The sequence below is a fragment of the Anomalospiza imberbis genome, chromosome 5 (assembly GCF_031753505.1).
Source record: "Anomalospiza imberbis isolate Cuckoo-Finch-1a 21T00152 chromosome 5, ASM3175350v1, whole genome shotgun sequence".
In the NCBI taxonomy this organism is placed as follows: Eukaryota; Metazoa; Chordata; class Aves; order Passeriformes; family Viduidae; genus Anomalospiza; species Anomalospiza imberbis.
This window is the reverse complement of record NC_089685.1, coordinates 57,535,803-57,554,204: the sequence shown is the minus strand read 5'-3', so window position 1 is coordinate 57,554,204 and position 18,402 is coordinate 57,535,803. Positions and strand designations below refer to the sequence as shown.

The 18,402-nt window shown below is 37.1% G+C and overlaps 1 protein-coding gene across 4 annotated transcripts in view; it reads right to left on the bottom strand.

Moving 5' to 3' along the window:
* Positions 1-18,402, bottom strand: part of WASHC4 (WASH complex subunit 4) — a 37,377-nt gene that overhangs the window by 18,274 nt on the left and 701 nt on the right. For 2 of the 4 annotated variants that reach the window (XM_068191031.1, XM_068191032.1), the window contains exons 2-14: positions 14,823-14,962; positions 13,693-13,746; positions 13,515-13,580; positions 13,301-13,346; positions 10,998-11,065; positions 8,629-8,711; positions 7,611-7,653; positions 6,994-7,097; positions 6,158-6,278; positions 4,595-4,718; positions 4,368-4,495; positions 3,596-3,756; positions 1,274-1,400 (exon numbers count right to left, since the gene is read on the bottom strand). In XM_068191031.1, the coding sequence (XP_068047132.1) occupies positions 1,274-1,400; positions 3,596-3,756; positions 4,368-4,495; positions 4,595-4,718; positions 6,158-6,278; positions 6,994-7,097; positions 7,611-7,653; positions 8,629-8,711; positions 10,998-11,065; positions 13,301-13,346; positions 13,515-13,580; positions 13,693-13,746; positions 14,823-14,962 (1,265 nt within the window). Of the gene's footprint in view, positions 1-1,273; positions 1,401-3,595; positions 3,757-4,367; positions 4,496-4,594; positions 4,719-6,157; positions 6,279-6,993; positions 7,098-7,610; positions 7,654-8,628; positions 8,712-10,997; positions 11,066-11,535; positions 11,557-13,300; positions 13,347-13,514; positions 13,581-13,692; positions 13,753-14,822; positions 14,963-18,402 lie in introns of those variants that run through there. The other 2 variants (XM_068191033.1, XM_068191034.1) reach the window with 2 other exon arrangements.

Below are 18,402 nucleotides of genomic sequence, written 5' to 3'. Positions count from 1 at the left end.
AATAAGTGTTCTCTGTTCTGCTCCATACATGACAGATCTTTGCCCCTGCACAACAGAGCCTACCACTCCACTACACTAGGCAAGCCTGGGATCCCAAAGCTGAATGAGACCCTTTTACTAGCAGACACCATGAAACTGCCTATGACCTCTTCTAAAGCCATTCCAATTAAACACAGTTTATTGAGTCAAAGATCAAAACACGGTTCAGAGAGTCAAAGATCAACAGTGAGTCAAATCACAGAGCCTCAAAGGTCTAATAATTTCAATCTACTGGAAACCAATCCATCAAACAATTCCCATCTCACCAAGAAACATCCCATCATAAAAACAATCTAAACCTTCCAGATGCTGTGGAACAAATACACTGACAGTATTTACACAGTTTCACACTTTCTAAATAGAAATGTCCATCCCATAATAAAGATACCAATCATTTCTACATCAATATATGCTAAGCTTTTAAACACAATGTTGATTATATACAACATGACAAACAATTATTAAACGTACTTCAAAGAAAAAGTAAAAATAAAAAAAGAAAAGGAGACTAGGAGAAGACAGTAAGTGGTGTAGGAAATTCAATTCAGTATGGAGCAAATTTTTAAGTCCACTACAACTAATTTAAATGTAAAAACCACAGGTCCTAGTACATGCCTATCTTTAGCTAAAGAAAATTCAGGATCATGCTTCTTTCACACACCTATTCTCATCAAATTTCTGTCAGATAGATATTTATAAAAACCAGTAAAAAATAAATTCAGAAATAAGATGCATCTTACATTAAGACTACATGCTGTTTGTAAGCCAAAGGAAAAACAGCTGTATCAGAACGTAGTGAGATTCTTATGAAGTACCATCACTACGCAAAGCACAATGAAACAACACAAAACCTTTACTGGGAGTATGTACTGTCCTAAATAAAACTAAATAGTCACTGGTTCAGTTCACTGTAAGTACCTCATGGCTTAAAAGGAAAGAAACTCAAAACCTTCACTACAGAGAAGATGAAGCTTTCTTGATTTCCTATATTAAGAGAAAAATCCAAAATTCTACCCACTGAATATTTAGTCAGATTCCCTTTCCCCATGTTCCTTATCAAAATGACTTTTACAGGTTTTCTTGGAAGACTACTGGGCATTAAAAGCTTTATAAGAATTCCAAAATGGTGAAATGACACACCAATGATCACAGAACTCCTGTGATTTCTTTTTATGTTCAACAACTTGCACCAAAGCATCAGTTTGCTGTGTCACCACATTAAAAGATTGCAAACCTGGATGAAGACATTGCAGCGGTTAGAAAGATCTTCAGAAAACTTTGTTGTGCGCTGTTCCTTGGACAAGATAGATTCCATTTTTGTCATCCACGAGCTCACAAAAACATAATATGACTGCATATCTCTGGGGAAGGAAATAGACAATGTTGATCACTTCAACTAAGAAGATTATGAAGATTTTCTTATTTCTTTCCAAAACTTTAGGTCTTGCAAGGGAAATATTTTAAACCTTCAGTCCCCAAAATTACTCACCTTCTTAAAAGTATCAGAACCCTATATTCATTCACATTTTAATTCTCTACAGGTAAGGATTAGTTAGTCTGCCAATTATGTCTGTACAATGAGTCAAAAATCATCTACTTTTCAAGAGGACACGTGGCCCTCTTAGCAGTGCATATACCACACTTCCTAAAATTAAAAGGCTACATAAAACTGTTAGAAAATGCTTTTAAACACTGGACCAACACTGGTGCTACCTTTTTTCATCCCAGTTGGAATTTTTGTTGCACACACACACACACACACACACACACACAAACAAGTATAACTTGTCATTACATCAATGCCAGACCAGACTGTTCTTAAGTAACATAAGTCCACAGAAGTTTATCTGGGTGAATTACACTAGTTTTAATAAATGGTTAAGTAGAGTTAAACAGAGAATTGTGACACTGTAATACAACTTCTTCCAGCAGTAGTAGCAGGAAAGTATTTAGGTCATTGATGCTGTTACCAAAAATTACACTTTTAAGAAGAGTCCTCATATTTAGGGAACAGTCCAATTATCAAAGGCAGTGCAAGGATTTGTAAACAAGCAAGAAAAAGTTATTTGCACAATTCAAATCAGCAGATGAAAAATCTGGATTTTATTAAAATATCCTCAAAACTGTGCGTGCAGAGTAGGGCAACAAAGCTGGGGAAGGAGGATAAGGCCTGCAAGGGAGCTGAGGGTGCTCAGCCTGGAGAAAACGGAAGCCCAGGAAGACCTCACTGCTCTCTACAACTCCTTGAAAGCAGATTTTTGTGAGGTGGGGTCTGGGCTCTTCTCCCAAGTAACAAGTGACAGGCCAAGAGAAAACAGCCTCAAGTTGCACAAGAGGGGGTTTAGATTGAAGACTGAGAAAATTTCTTCACCAAACAGCCTGTCAAGCACTGGAACGGGCTGTCCAGGGAAAGGGTTGGGTCACCATTGCTGGAGGTATTTAAAAGATGTGCAGATGTGGGCCTTGGGGACACGGTTTAGTGGTGAACTTGGCACTGCTGAGTTACAACTAGTGATCCTTCAGGCCTTCTCCAAGTTAAATGATTCTGTATTTCTAGGAAATGTATGTGAATACCAAGATGTTTTTCTGAACTTTTTCTTAACCTTAAGACTTATACCACTGCCCAAGACCAGAAGCAAAGCATCAGTGTAATTATGCCCTATCTAGCAATTGAAGCCCAGGAAAGAATCAGGGCCAGGAAAAAGTGGATTGAAAAAGAAACAGGGCAGAAGTGAAAATAATCTGTCAGAGAATCAGGCACAGAGCTGCTTTTTCTCCCCTTCCCTCCTCCCCTCCAATTCACAGTTCTGCCACTTGCATATCAGGTTGGAAGACAATGTGCAAAATATAAGTTTTTATTGCCATTCCACAGACACCAGTTTCCACTTTCTTGTTTTGTTCTGAAACCTTAGTCCTGTTATCTTCCTATGCAGGATACTTGTTCTTAAGACTAGTAGCTAAAAATATTCCATCTCATCTTTAAGCAATTTTAGAAGACAAAGAAGTGAGCTGCACACTACATGCAGTACACAAAACAAGGGAGGCTTTCTTCAAATACAGATAATTTCAAAGACCATTAAACAAGCAATAAAAACAGTCACAAAGAAAGAGATGCTTGCAAAGAAAGTATCATCACCAAGCAAAGGAAAGCTCCACTATCAGCCTACTAGCTATTTACCTCCATAAACACATAGAAAGCAGAGAGCCCTAGTAGAAAACAAAGCAGCCCAGGTTACTAGACACTAGTTTAAAAAACAAAAGGGAATTTGAAAATATGGAAACAGAAGTAACTGAAACATATATTTAGAACTGCCAGGAACATTGTTATTTTGATGTAATACTATGTATTTTTCTGAAAGCATGATATGAAAAGCAGCTTAGTTTTGACCAAAATTTTTGTAGCAACACTAACACACACACACTGCTGCAGTGAAGTGGAACAAGTGACTAACACCACAGAGACACCACACAAGATGCTACTACACTGAATGAAAAAGCCCACGTGCTTAAAAACTATTTGCCAAATAGCATCATGAGGCAGTATTAGGATGCATACTTGGTAAGTGACTGTGCCCTCTGCTGTAGAAAGTTCTCCCTTTGTGTTTTAACTGTATGAATACTTTTCTTGTCCAGTAGTTTGGCAGCAGCTGGAATCTTCTGAATCAGAAAATTGTCAGCAAACCAGATAATGTTAGCTGTTAATGTAATGGCTGGTACCTGGGAAGAAAAAAAAAAAAGGAAGGGGGAAATACTACCAAGTAGCAACAAACACAATTAACAGAGTTCAGTTTATTTCTGTGTAATTGTTTTCTATGGAGTATTACATTGATGTTTAAAAAGTTTCCCTAGATGTTCACTAAGGACACCATGGGCAAAATTATAATCACTCTCAGTGAGTCTAAACAATATTAGAGAATTTAGTAATTTCTTCATGCCATCCAATATGAAAACATCCCAGTCAACTCTGCACTTTGAGGTCTTCCAAAACAAATGTTTCTAGTCATGGTCAAAACCCACAGCATTTATTCAGCACCAGAGTATTCATAACTCAAAGAGATTTTTGTCTTCAGTGCCATATTAATGTAGAGAAGAAAGATTTTAATAGAAATGGCAAGTTTATTTTACCTTGCCGCAATGCGAGTGCACAAATTTTAGATTATCTTTAAAAGAAAATGGCAGGGGGAGTTATGAAAAGTAGAAAATTCTTAACTCCTTAACTCTCTTTTCAGACTTTTTTGTGTTCTTTCTTTTCCCAAGTCCGTGCTACACTGTGCAACTCAGGAAATGATCTACTTCATTACTGAAGGACAAAAGAATAAAGCATTTACCTTCTTACAAACATCCAATAATGACTTATAAAATTTCTTGTCTACAGTCCGAAAAATCTGAAAATGCAGTACAAAGAGGCCACAGATGCCCACGTATTTATCTCTCTGGTCAATTTCTGAAGGTTCACCTGAAAAAAATACACCCTTGTGAATTTTACTCCCACACAAACAATATAAACAATTTGAGGAACAGTGAAGCGGGCAGGAAAAGCATGAGCTTGCATTACCAAGTTTGGCTTCGACGTTTGAGAAAGCTGTACGAAGAGTATGAGCAAATTCTTCAGCAAATGTGCTGTTCTTTGACACTGACACTCCACCATTTAAAGAATCAAACTGTTGCTCAATACAGGCCTGAATAAAAAGGGGGGGAAAATATCAATATATCAAGATAATGCCATGAGTTTTGGACCTTGAAAGAGTACTGGTTTTCAAGAGAATACTGGAAGAACACACTGATTTAAGACTAAGCTAAAGTAGGCCTTAACCTTCTATGACATACAGATCTTAACTATGCTTACATTTTTAAGTATAAAAACAGAAAATATTAAAACACTTATACTTGACATTCCAACGCCCATTTTATTTATTTTTCCATTTCCTTTAAGGAGCACTTTTAAAGAAGCCATTTGATGAGCTAGTGCTAAGAAACTAGATGCATATTTCATTATCACATTATAATGTGTTACTAACCGTCCTTTAATCAATATTATCACACAAGTTGCTTGTAAGATGTGGCTCGTGACCTTGCAGCATGAAATCCCACACTACTGCTGGCAGTTTAAAAAAGCTCCCAAAACCCCACGACAGTCAAAAAGCAGAGACACATTCCATACTTGCCAAAGAGATTAGAAATTCTTTATTAGAACTGCATCTAATGTTTTTAATGAATTTTTGTTAGGAAGAGGCATTTGAGGGACAGGAGGAGAAATTTCCAAATCCTATTGATGTCTCAAACCTATAATGAAATCTTTGTACTTATGCAGCATTAGGGAAATACAACATGAAAAATGGATAGCTGGTAGCAATGTCCTTTGAAAGAATAAGCCAAACTGTGATTAATTATTTACCTACAGTTTCCTTTCTGAAGGCTTTTACAGAACAAGCCCTTTTTCCCTAATGCCATTTAAGACGTAATGGCACAACCTGGGCAACTGATTCTGCTTTGACCAGGTTCAACAACATTATTCTCTGCCCACTATGCCACAACATCCCATTTCAATGTCTGTAATATACACTTTTCTAAAGAAATGGCTTCTTGTATGAACACATTTAATTTAACTGTACAGAAAATGTAATAGAATCCTTTTCATCCTGCACATTTCAGGGGTATGTCCCACCACAGTGGTCTCTAATGACAGCAACCTGTCTTGTATGCAAGGAATGACAGGTCACACTTAACATATTTTAACAATTACTGAGGAAACTATTTAATTTGCAGCTAAAATAAAGACCTATGCTATGTAAACCTGCTCACTATTATGTGGACAAAAGCAGAATTCTGATAATACATAGTCCTAATGCCAAGCTGTCTGTGTTTCCCCAGTTCAGCAAAACAGTCAGCATTTACTGCTACCATTCAAAGCTTGGCACAGTTCAAGCACAAGAGAAGAGCAAGAAAGGATCTTACAACAGAGCCTTTTTTCTCCCAGGCACAGATGTAAGAGCCAAATTCACCCATCACTGTAACCGGAATAAAAACAAAACACAAACAAACAAACCAACCATTCTGAAAAGAGTGTTGCTTTCATGTAAGCTTCCTCTATCATATTGGGGAATATTAAGTTCATTACCTGAAATATCATTCCATCAAGTAACTGGCATTCCAGTTTTAACAGCAGTTTTTCAAATGGCTTTAGTTTATCTTCTGGAATCCCAAACTTAGAAGGGTTGTGATGGACAGATTTTAGCAGCCTGAAAGGAGTAGGTGTGGGGGACACACATACAGCACACTTAAAATACAGTCACAGTTTTATCATATCCTGCACTATTTTGATAAGAGGTTTTGATTCCCCCCTCCTGCCCTTAGCAGCAACCCCAAAATTAAAAAAACAAAACCAAACAACAACAAAAAAATCCCACAAAAACCAAACCAACAAACAAAAAACCCCAACCAACCAAACAAAAAAAATCAACAAAAAATACAGTAGGTCTGTACAAACAATTTGCATTTGAGTAACTTCCATTTATTTGGGTTTTCAAGGACAGATTTAATACTCCACTAATTCAGCTACCTTTTTAATAGTTGACTCTTCAGCTTTTACTTAAGGTGCCATCCCTTCTTACAGCTGTGCACCCACTTCCATGATCAGTATGGACAGGGATAGTCCTAGCTCAGCTCTTTACACAACTAAATTTCTTAGTGAATATTCTTTAAACCCCACCAACCATTACACTGTTTGCCAAGATGCTTACCCTGCACTGAAAATGCAACATTGATACTCAAACACACAAAATATTTCCTGGTGCCCTTAGAAGGACACTGTGGGAGCTTAGCCCTGCTCCTAACTGAAATTTCTGGAGAGACTACCAAAATGCACATTCCCACACTGACTTTCTTGGAACACAGCCAGATGCATATGCTTTTATGTCTTAGGCTGTGGGAGTATTTTTCACATCAGAGACACACCTCTTGTACATGGTCCAGTGATCTTTCAGCGTGGCATGATTGTCAATTATTTCATCCAGAGTGATCAAGATTGTTAGCAACTCTCCTAGATGCTCATACATTGCCTGTTTGTGAAGGAAAAAAAAAAGAAAGAAAATGACTTTAGTTATTAGAAAGGTTACTGCAGTCATATGAGGCACATAAAATTTCAGTCCCTTTCAATATATTTTCAGCCAACAAGGTATCAGCTAGAGAGTTAAACAGGAGAATTTCTGGTTTGGCAGCTTAAAGATTTGACTTGTAGTGACACAAGAAACATTAAAGGGATGTCTGCATGCTAACTAAATTCCTTGATCTATCTTGACACTGAAGGCACAATTTTTAAAACTGTCTATATGCAGAGGCACGCATTGCAATAAGGGAGCATGCAAATGCTTTGTTGCTAAGAAATTTAGAATATAGACAGACATGGAGACAGCAGGCTTTCCCATATAAAGGCCAGAAAAAGCTGATTAATAAAATAAAAATTTTAAATTGAAAGCTGTACTCTAAAGTCACTTTCATGTTGTTTTTCTCAGGATTAATCATCAAGATCTATATATATTAACATAAGCAAAAGAGTTCCAAACCATTCCCACCTGAAAATGAACTCCAGATGTCTCTATAATTTTAGGCGCATTCCTGTAAAGAAAATCAAAATTTTAATGTTTTTTTAATCCTTAGAACAGATCATATTTATCAGTTCTGTATCATGGTGTGTTCTCTGTTTTCTGGGTATATTTTTCTTCAATAACATAGTAACTTCAGGAAACAAAGGAACATCAAAACCTGATGAAAAGTATATACCGTGTGAAATCTGTATGCTCTGATCAAATTTAAAACTGTATTTTTAAAGATACAGCATCTGACTGGTTCAAATCACCAAGCGTATTCAGTGTACACGTGTGTCAGCAATTCCCAATTCTGTTAGGCAAATAGCCTTGACACACCCAGAGAATAAAATCACTTTGTATTTACTCAAGCCATGTCCAAGCTACACACCCAGCACCACACAGGAAGTCTGCCTTGTGCTGTGGTATAAGCCAAAAATAAAAGTAATAAATAGAACTGGGAAGAATGACGCTATCCTATTGGGGGATGGGGAAGCAATAGAGAGTCCTGCAGAGGTATTCAAAGCTAACTCCAACAATCCTGTTCAGAACTAAACCTTCCTCACAGTTTTCAAAGGAGCTAGACCAAACAGCTCTTACCATGCTAAACTTCAGATGTTAAAACCATGGCTGTTCTGTGAAGAATATATGCCAAGATTTACATTTTCAAAATAGACTGTAGAAGTGATTTGATTTTTAAGCTATATATCAAGAAACAGGAGAAGCCTCTCAAACAGAGCAAGGATGAAAAAATCAGCAATATTTCTCAAACAAAGACTAAAAATGACAAACACTAACATCCTTGCATCTCATTATACACGAGCACTATTTTTTCTGAAAACAAAACCAAACCATTTCCATAACCGTTTATGAAGCATAAAGTTGCACAAAGCACTCCATCTCCAGACAACAATATTCCAAAAATGACTATGCCGTAAATAGAACATTTCTGTTTTACACATGTAACTCTACATAATAACAATACAGCATTTTAGGGAATAATTACTTGTTGCTGGTATAGAGAACAGCCAGCTGATGCACTACATTGACCACCACTTCGTAACATCGGGTAACAAAGCAAGACAGCTCCTGAAATACAAGAAAACAAAATGCATATAAACATACAGATCCTCCTCATACACAAGTTGTCATTACACCAAGAACACTGAACATAAACTACAGAATATGCAGCTGAAGCTCCAACTATCCCTATCCCAAGTCAGTGGGCAGATCTACAGCAGGATTGAAAACATCTTCATAACAGCTCTGAAAAAGGATCTGAGACTAAGCTAAGAGACTACCAAACACAAGCTTCCAGTACAACTCTGACCATTTATAGTATTGGTGCAATTTAACAAAGCCAGCAAGAAGTGACTTGACAACAGAGCCCAAGAACTTTCAGGGACAATATCCAGCAGAGGCTGTGCTTTTTCCCCACTAGATTCAAGAGACACTCTGGATACTGGTAATAGCCTAATTCCAATTAGAAATTACCACAGAAGCATGTACCTACTGTTAAAGTGATAAGCCACAGAATACTGCTTTAAAACAAACATAGAAAGTCAATGTTTTTGAAAGGTTTGCCTGACAAAAGCAGAACTTAGGCTTGCTTATGTAACACAAAATGAGTAAGAACATGTCAACTCTGACCATGTAAACAAGTATCTTAATTTCCATAATGGATTTTAACACAGCATTCCTTGAACAACAGGATAAATTAATCTGAGTTTCCCTTAACTGCAGTAATATCTGCTCATTAATTTACCTTACAAATCCCATCAGGGAAATGTCAGTGTGTGATGAGTCTAGCCAGTCTGCACACAGATGGCTTTATAGCAGACAGCCCACACTGGCTGAACAATCAGCCAGCCAGGAGACTGGCTAACAGCTGAATTCTGTCTTCCTCTCCATCAAAAATAGATTTTATTTGGGCTTCTGCCTTCTATTAGTCACCAGTTTTCACAAAACATTACTTCTTATACTCGTACTGCTCTAACAAATGCAGCTGAAATAAGCCAACAGATTCCAGAAGAATGGAATAATAGACAGATGAGATCTTGTTTCCTGGGGAGGCACCACCAGCTACCATTTTAAAATTTCTGGAAAGTAGTCCAATTCAACAGCACATGCATATTAGCAGCTACACAATACAGACAAGATTGCCATTTTAAACTAATATTTCAGAATATTATTTTGATAATGTTTATTAAAAACTTTTTGACCTAGCAAATTTGAGGCTACTGCATCTAGCTAATCCAGAAAGCCCAGAAGAGCCAAGAAACCAATACATGGTCATTAGCTCTATAAAAGCAACTTTTCACCTTTTTGTTAACTTCACATTTTCACACCACCCCTGTGGATATGCTTATAACACTGACCAGAACAGCATTTCCTAATCTAGGGATGTAGAATACTGAATGGATTTAGGAGACTCCAACTGCTGAAAAAGAACAAACTTCATAAGCAAAACAGAGAATGAAGGATGAAATCTACAAAGCTGATAAGACAAAGGGGTTGGAAAATGAGAAAGAAAACTTGAGAGATCCTAACAATTCGCTGCACTTCAGCATGGTAAAGGAAGTTCAGAAATTACTTCCTACAGCATTTGTCTTGTCACGACACAGTAAATGATTAGTGCCATGCTGTGGATTCAGAACATAAATTTTAACTCCTGTTAAACCAGAATTTGTTTAAACATTCTGGAAGTTTCCTCTATATTCTCTACTTCACCACAGCTACTTCATTACAAACAATATTGCATAAAATCAGAAACATTTTTGGGAATGTGACTGTTGCTTAAGTTATAATAACGACAAAAAACTCCACAATAGACTGAAACTCAAGAGCACAGGAAATCCTCAGAATAAAAACAGATCCTGTTTTCATGCAAAGGATCCTGAACAACCAAACTCTATAAGAAATAAGTGCTCTTCCAAAAATGTTTCCAAGAGACACAAGCAATTTTTTCAGGTACATACTTTGATTTTGTTTTCTTCTACCAGCTAAAAAACCCAAAACATACAAAGCAATTAACCCATTTCCAATGTTCAGTGAACACCAGAACTTGCTAGCCAAACCCATAAAAACAGCTATCTTTAACTACAGATAAAAGCAACTTCAATTTATCTTCTCCTACTGAAATCTTTTAAAGTAATTTCTAATTCCATCTCTCATTAAACTTCCAGAGAGAAGTATAAAAAAAATCCCCAAACAATGTGTGATACATCAGCTAGTCTGCAGGCAAAAGACAGTAACATATCAAATGACTTCTATGCCTTTCAGCAAAACGCAAAGAGGATATGGCAGACTGTTAAATCCATTTTGCAAGTAAAATTAAGATTACAACTGCTGTCAAACAATCAAAACATACTCTACCTGCAAGAAAGAAACAAATCTTCCCATCTGTATTTGGCAATCTCCCTCCACCATGCTGGAATCTGTGGCTTAAAAGAGAAACATTTGTCAACACTTTCTAAAGCCTGTGTTGTACCTGTTAAAATAATACTGAAGCCTGCCCTCCAAGCCATTTATTTGTCATACTAGTAGAGTGCACTATTATAAGTGTATTGATGGAGCCTCAAAACCTCCTAATTTTGCTTTCCTATGGTGGACTTATTTTTGGAGTTTCTTTTTCATTAAAAATGATACGGTTTATAAATTTGATGCAAAGCTGGGAAAAGTTGCCTTCATCTGAAAGAAAAAGAATAAACCCCATAATTCTTTAAGGGCATATGTATTATGTAACTTCATATAAATGTTTCTATTTTTAAGAAATTTGCATGAAAATACTAGGTATTTATCTTGCAAGAAACATCTAGATGTTTTTTTACTTAGAGAATATACTACATGATTAACCAGAAAGAATTAATTTTATTTTTCCTACATATCCTTCTGCACAAAAGAACAGGCTTACCACCATAGCTTCACAGCATTATCTGTATGACACAGAACACAGAAATACAATAATTACATCAGCCATGCCAAACTGTTTCAGTCATCTGGAGTGGTTTGAACATCACCTGACAAAATACCGTCTTTTTTATGTGACAACTGATAGATGCTATAGACTTGAGATTTTTCTTCTGGGTCACTCTGAGCAAGAAAAGCTCACTTAAAATTACAAGTTTACCTGCCTAAGAAATGCAGGTCTTCTTGCTACATAAAATATATTCTTTTACAGCTGTCAGAGATTAAAGGAGTCTCCATTTTTCTCTAGCATGGAGCTCTGGGACAGGATACTAAACTAAACATCGCTTTGCTTCTCTTTTACACATTTTATGCAACCTTTAATCACTTCAGTGTATGTCCCAGAAAACCCTACCCAACTACCTGAAGTTCCTAGACCAGTCCTAGCTACTGCAAAGAGAGGATGGGGAAAAATGTTTTCTTTACATAGATGGAAAAAGCCAGCATAGTATTTGTTTAAATTTCAACCATCCTTGAGCCAGTAACTTAGCCAGCTGTTTAAAGTAAGTTTGCTGTTATCAAAGAAAATGCTACAAGTCGGGATATGGAAATAGAGAACATAATTTCTGCATTCCTACCTAACCCTCAGAAGGCTGACCTCTCAGTTCCTGCCATTCCCAAGCATTCTCTGCACAACACCCATCAGGAACAAATTGCTGCTGTAATATAATAATCTGCTATACTCTGACTTTTCCACTCTAGAGACACGGAAAATTCTGAGGGATCTCCTGGTATCATTTTGGCAGCAGATGACTTTAAAATACTTAAAACCGTATCTGATAAGACATGCAAGTCTGCTAAGAAAAAAAGGAAAAAAAAACCAAACACACACACCCCAAAAAACCTCCCACATAACAAGCTAACAAATCCCCCACTTTTCCATGCCACTTAAGCACAACAGTTATCTTATATAGCACTTAAAAGAATGATAAACAGTCCCGAGCTCAAAGATTTCACATTCCCTGATATTTCTGTCACGCTCTCTTACACCTCTTATGACCAAGATCTGTGCTTATTCCCACACTAGTATCCCTTAAGGTGGAAGCTTAAGGCCAGTCATTCAGGAGTTACCAGTTTAACTCCAAGGCAAAAAGCTGTCACCTAAAGCAGTGTCTCACGATTTGTGAACTGACTTACAATGATCTGGGCCCCTCTTATGCCATGGTCTAAACACGTAGTGTGAGCTACCTGCACTGGAAGGGGAGGTGACATCAAATCACTCCAACTTGTCTTGGAATACCAATTGCATAAAGTGAAGAGGACTTGGGCCCAGTTATTTATTAATGGTTTCATTGTTTTACTACAATTGAATCACAGATTTATTGTTTTACTACAACCCACGTCAAATGTAGTCCCAAAAGGAAATAATTTGTTTTAGGATGTGTTTACATGTGAAAAATATGTTTTCAGTGGCATACCATGCAAAACAGCTGCTACAGTAGACAAGCTGTATGTAGGGAGCTCACACTCCCTACTCCCCATGTAACAATACTTACTGCAGGGCTTTACAGATAAACCTTATCATCTTAAGCTAACTCAGGACAGCTACATGACACTAACATATATCCCTATACCCTCAAAGTTCTCTATCTGGTGTGCATCACAGAGAAAGTATGTATCCATATAATAAAATTACAGTTATTGTAGCATTTAATATAAGCTGAAGCAATAATATAAAGCTACATACTTTTACAGTAAAAGGAGCTACTTACCTCCTTCTCCATAAAACAAGAGGCCATTATAAAATTTAGTTTCTGCCTAACAACGAAAGCAGAAATTTGTTTTTTAATAAATAGGATATATGTAATCAAGCTACATAATTATTTAGACATATTTGGTTTCTTTATTGATAAAAATAAATGTATATATTAGCATGCCAAACTGCAAACCTTTTCATATACAATAATAAAACTCAGCTGTATTTACCTCATATTTTAACTTCTTGATTTCACAGCAAAGAGCAGCATACACTGTTATAACTTTGTTTAGAACCTAGACTCAAAGTGAGGAAAAAAATCACACCGATTACAAACAAGTTCACATTTAGAGGGTTTGGGTTGAGGTTGGATAACTTTTTTTTTTCCTTTTAGCATAAAGTGCTTACCTTGTTTTCTGTCTTTATGAGCTCCAGTAGGGAGGACTGTTCATATGGCAGGAGCTAAAATTAAAATAAAAAGGAAACAAAAAACCACAAAACAATCAAACAGAAACAACAAACCATCAACTTTAGAAAACATTAGTCAAAAACACATTTATCCAACCAGGCAAGTATTCCCCCCAAGTTTAATCTCAAATAGAGTCAGAGAGCCACAACTGCACATTATTAGCAACCTGCACTGCAGGAACCCTTCACTCTTCACCTTAACATGGAAATACCTTTCCTTTCACTTTAGGCAGACAGGCAAATAACCAGGTATATTACATAGCATTTACAACCATTTACTTACAAAACTTGTAAATCAAAAGCATGATCATTATGGCATATGTAGGAGAAAAATAGCTCAGGAAAACTAAAACATGAATTAATAACTCCAAATGTTGGAAACGGGAAGTAAAAAATACATCTGTATGCAGGCACTGACAATTTGTACTTAAGTCAGCCCGATTTTGACTAGCCCATAAATATGCAGTACTGTGGTGGCCCTATACATAATTTATTCAAATTATTCAGACAGATGATTGCTTGAGAGTGCATCTTCAGCACAGACAAGTTTCATATGGCAACAAAACTGCTTTTAAATTATGTCTGCAAATTCAGTGAAGAGGAAAAGCTAATGCTCCACAGAGCACAGAGAATTTGTGACCAAGAAAACAGCCAATACTTTACCAAGGCCATTAGGTCAAAACACAACCTATAAATACACACACCATTCACTGTGCAGTTTTACAACTATTAGTGAGCTCTCCTGGAACCTCAGCCCTCAGATAAAAACACTAATAGTCACAGGCAGAAGTCTGCTGAAACCAGCCTTCCCAACACATGAAGACTTAGAAATTCATTCAACTTCTGCTAGTATCCGTAAGACTAGAAAATAATAATGTGAAATCTTCTTCTCATATGCTATGCACCAATTTATTAATTACTTGATAATTAAAATAGTATTGGATAGTTTTCTCAAACACAAAAGTCAAAATTTTAAGAGCACAAATGCATCAAGCTTTTACTTTGGAGGTTTTGAAGGAAAGGACAAACTCAGTAGTAACAGATGCAATGTATATTAAATATATGAAGACCTTTAAAGCAATGGGATCAAGACTGAAGTCCCAAACATCTCCAACAGAGTCATCCAATGCATCTTCAATTCTCTTCAGCTGAGATGTATATTCCTCAAGAAATTTTCCATAATTCTTCAACTGCACTTCAGCATGAATTTCTGAGAATTGATAAAATTTGTACAGTTTTATGGACAATTCAATAAACTACAATATCAAAAAATGTTATTAAAAACATTTAATCCATTTGCTATTTAGCTTTAGTCCTGTATTCCTCATTTTGCTGTGGCATTTTTCTATAATAAAATGCAGATTTAATACAAAGTTCTTGTTGTTTAAAAACAATCCTGTAACTTAGTGTTGGTTTAAAAGAAATTCAAATACTACTTGAAGAGTATCAAACACCTAAGCAGTATGCAGAAATTTTTTTTTCAGGGTACATGTATTGCCAAACTAAGACCTTAACAATCACATAAGGTGCTGAGCAAAGAAATTACTGTAGAAATTGTAGCACAGCAGGTGACCCTACCCATCAGCTGAACCAGTACAAATGCATTTATAGAAGAACTTTGAGGCAATGGGTCTAATCATTTCAGCCTGAGTAGCAGTTGCATTTCCAGCAATCCTCTTTCCACTTCTCCCTGGTACCTCTCAGTGAGTTATTTGAGCATTACATGGAAAGCTTATGGCTTTTAGTCATTCCCTCCCACTTTCAAATTCACCATTCTCAGGCAGGATTTTTCTTCTGCTGGGCACTGAAATGCACAGCTGTCCTGTTAGTGGCAGGGGCAAGAAGGTTTACAGGGACAAATAGGTTCAAAGGCTAACATGCAGCTGGTCAAACACAAGCAACAGTGGTCTTAAGTAGCATAGTAAATCTAAAGGCAATTGGTGCAAAAAAAAAGTTTCATGCTCTCTTTCCTGATCTTTTTTATTTCCCATATTAAGATGCTCCCCACTCCTCCCCAGATTATACACAATTACTGACTTAGCTGGACAATCTGAACCACAGAGTAAATGATTACAGTTCAAGGCTTATACACTCAGGAAGTACAATCCTTTTTCATGTGAAAACTAAAGTGTCTTTCCCATAATTAGATAACAAATCTAATAGCTTGTGATCTTCTGTTATTTGTTGAAAATGGGATTATCTAAAAAAAGTTGGAGAATGAAGGTCAGCTGAACAACTGAACTTTTCTTACACAAGAATTCAGCTGTCACGTAGCTTTATATGTGCCCTTTTAACATTTCAGCAAGTAGACTGGCCTAGAAAGTTAAAAAAAATATATTCTTTTGTTCTTATATTCTGCATGTTCAACATCTTACTCATTGTCATTGCAAACAACTGAGCCAAATGGTAGCTGATGGCTACTTCAGTGGGAAAGCACTGCTGAATCAATCATCATTGAAACATTTTTTGCAGAAAGAAAATATCTGACCGAGAAACTGCACCAGGCAGAAAGGGAAGAATGAATAAAGACAAATTGATAAGGAAAAGATGAAAAGGACTACATACAGGGAGGTTGAGACTGAGAAGGAGAAATGACTGCAGTGAAGACCTGAATTAATTTTAAGATAGTACTTTGAAAGCAGCAGTAATGCCAACCATAAAGGCACGCAGACTGCAAAGCCTACCCAAGGAGCACAGCACACTCTCCCACATTAATGGCATTAGTGCCATTGAGTTCTAGCTGGAGCTGCAGCCTAGACAGTGCACAGGCATTGTCAAGATCAGGAGACTGAATTCCATGGATGAGAAGAAGCAAGTAAGTAAAACACTCTCCATCAGCAGCACTCCAGGCACTGATGTGCAGCTCTTAAGTTGTATCATTGTACTATTCCATTCCATCAAGTCCATCTCATCCTTCAGGTTCTTCCCAGTGCATCCTCCGTAAGCTCTGCTGCAGCAAACCAGTAAAACAGTGATAGATGCACAGCCCTGCTGAACAGATTTTAACCAGTCACCTTGTCAGCTTCAGTGCCTTACTGCTACAAAAGCTGGAGTAGGGGAGACATTAAAGAGGTATGCTCTGGTACTACCCCCATCACACCTCCTTCCTTCACACAAAAGACAAACCAAGAACAAAAAAACTGACAGACACCGGGGTTTTAAAGGATGAACAGAAAAAACATCAAAGTCATACAAGAGTAGGAAATTGGCACTGCTGTTCAAATCAGTTTCTATGAAACAAAAACATTGAGCATTTCTCAAACAAAACCTCACAACAGCACTCTGCTAGAGATTCAGAGACTGTCACCTTTCCAGCAGGCAAATGATGGATTTGAGCAACTACAGCTCATTACATACTTCCAAATACTTAATTATTGACAGCCATCAATTTGCTACCTTGTACTGATCATCTATAAAATAACAGACAGGAATAATTTCTCACTTTCTTAGTGAGATAAGAGAGTGGAAGCTCTTAGCTAGACACAGATAGGCAGCTGCACAAATAAAAAAATATTTGGGAGATGAGAGAAGCTTTCCAAGATGCAGAACATTTTTCCTAACTAAACTGACTCAGAGGAAGAAAATGAAATCATAGAAAGCAAATATCATCCCTTTCTTCAGAGCAGCATACATACTTCATAAGGTATAATGTGTTTACAATAAAGTTTGATTTAGCTTCTCCTCAGGTGATAAAACTAAAGCATTATAGTTGGAACAGTGCAAGAGATCAACTCAGCAGCACAGATCCCTCATCTTAATCTTAACTTCTTCCATAAAATCAGCAATATCAATATTCAATGAACTCATTGGCAGCAAGATTTGCAAGTGCCATAGCCATACATAATTAGGACAGAGATGTAACAAACCAGACTTACTTATAGAAAGTTGTAATTGCTAAATGTTAGCGATACAAAGTGAAAGTAGACAACAAGAACAAAAAACGCCTTTCAAGTCACAAGATTATTCTTTGGCTTTTCTCTAAAACGCTGTGTGCTGTTCTGGATGGAAGATCAGCCTGTTTCTTCACCCTTGAGATGGTGATAACAGGGCATATTAAGTCATGCAAATTTCTTAGAGTTTCCTTTCATGTCCTGGTCAAACTAGCGGAGATCTGGCATTTTGAGTAAAAGCAACATTTTCCTTTCCACAACTAGAGAACTGATAAAAAGCTCTGCTCAGGACAGCTTCAGTCTCCACTGAAATCCAGACTAAACGAACATGGCATAAACAGTATCATCCCCTGGGATAACATTATATGTGAAAGAGTTGGTCCATGAGTGACATATTTTCACAGCAACGCCTGGTATAATTAATTTGACACAGTTCAATTTACAGTGTGTATTACAGTGTGACAACCATATAAGTTCCCTGTTTAGAAACTAGGTCACCTCCACAGGCTGAGTAAAACGTGGATTTTGACGGGCACACGAACCCACCGTGAAAGACTTCAGCATCGCTGAAGATCTTGTTCGACTCTATTTTAAAGGTGAAACCGCAAGTGACCGCCCGCCTCCCGTGACAGAGAGCCTTTACCAATGAAAGCTGAGTACAACTAACTGCTCACAACGTATCTTGATGTGACTTCTCTGGATAACCAAGGAAGCCACTGCAAAAATTTGTGAGCCACGAGGAATGACCGGGAAGATAAGA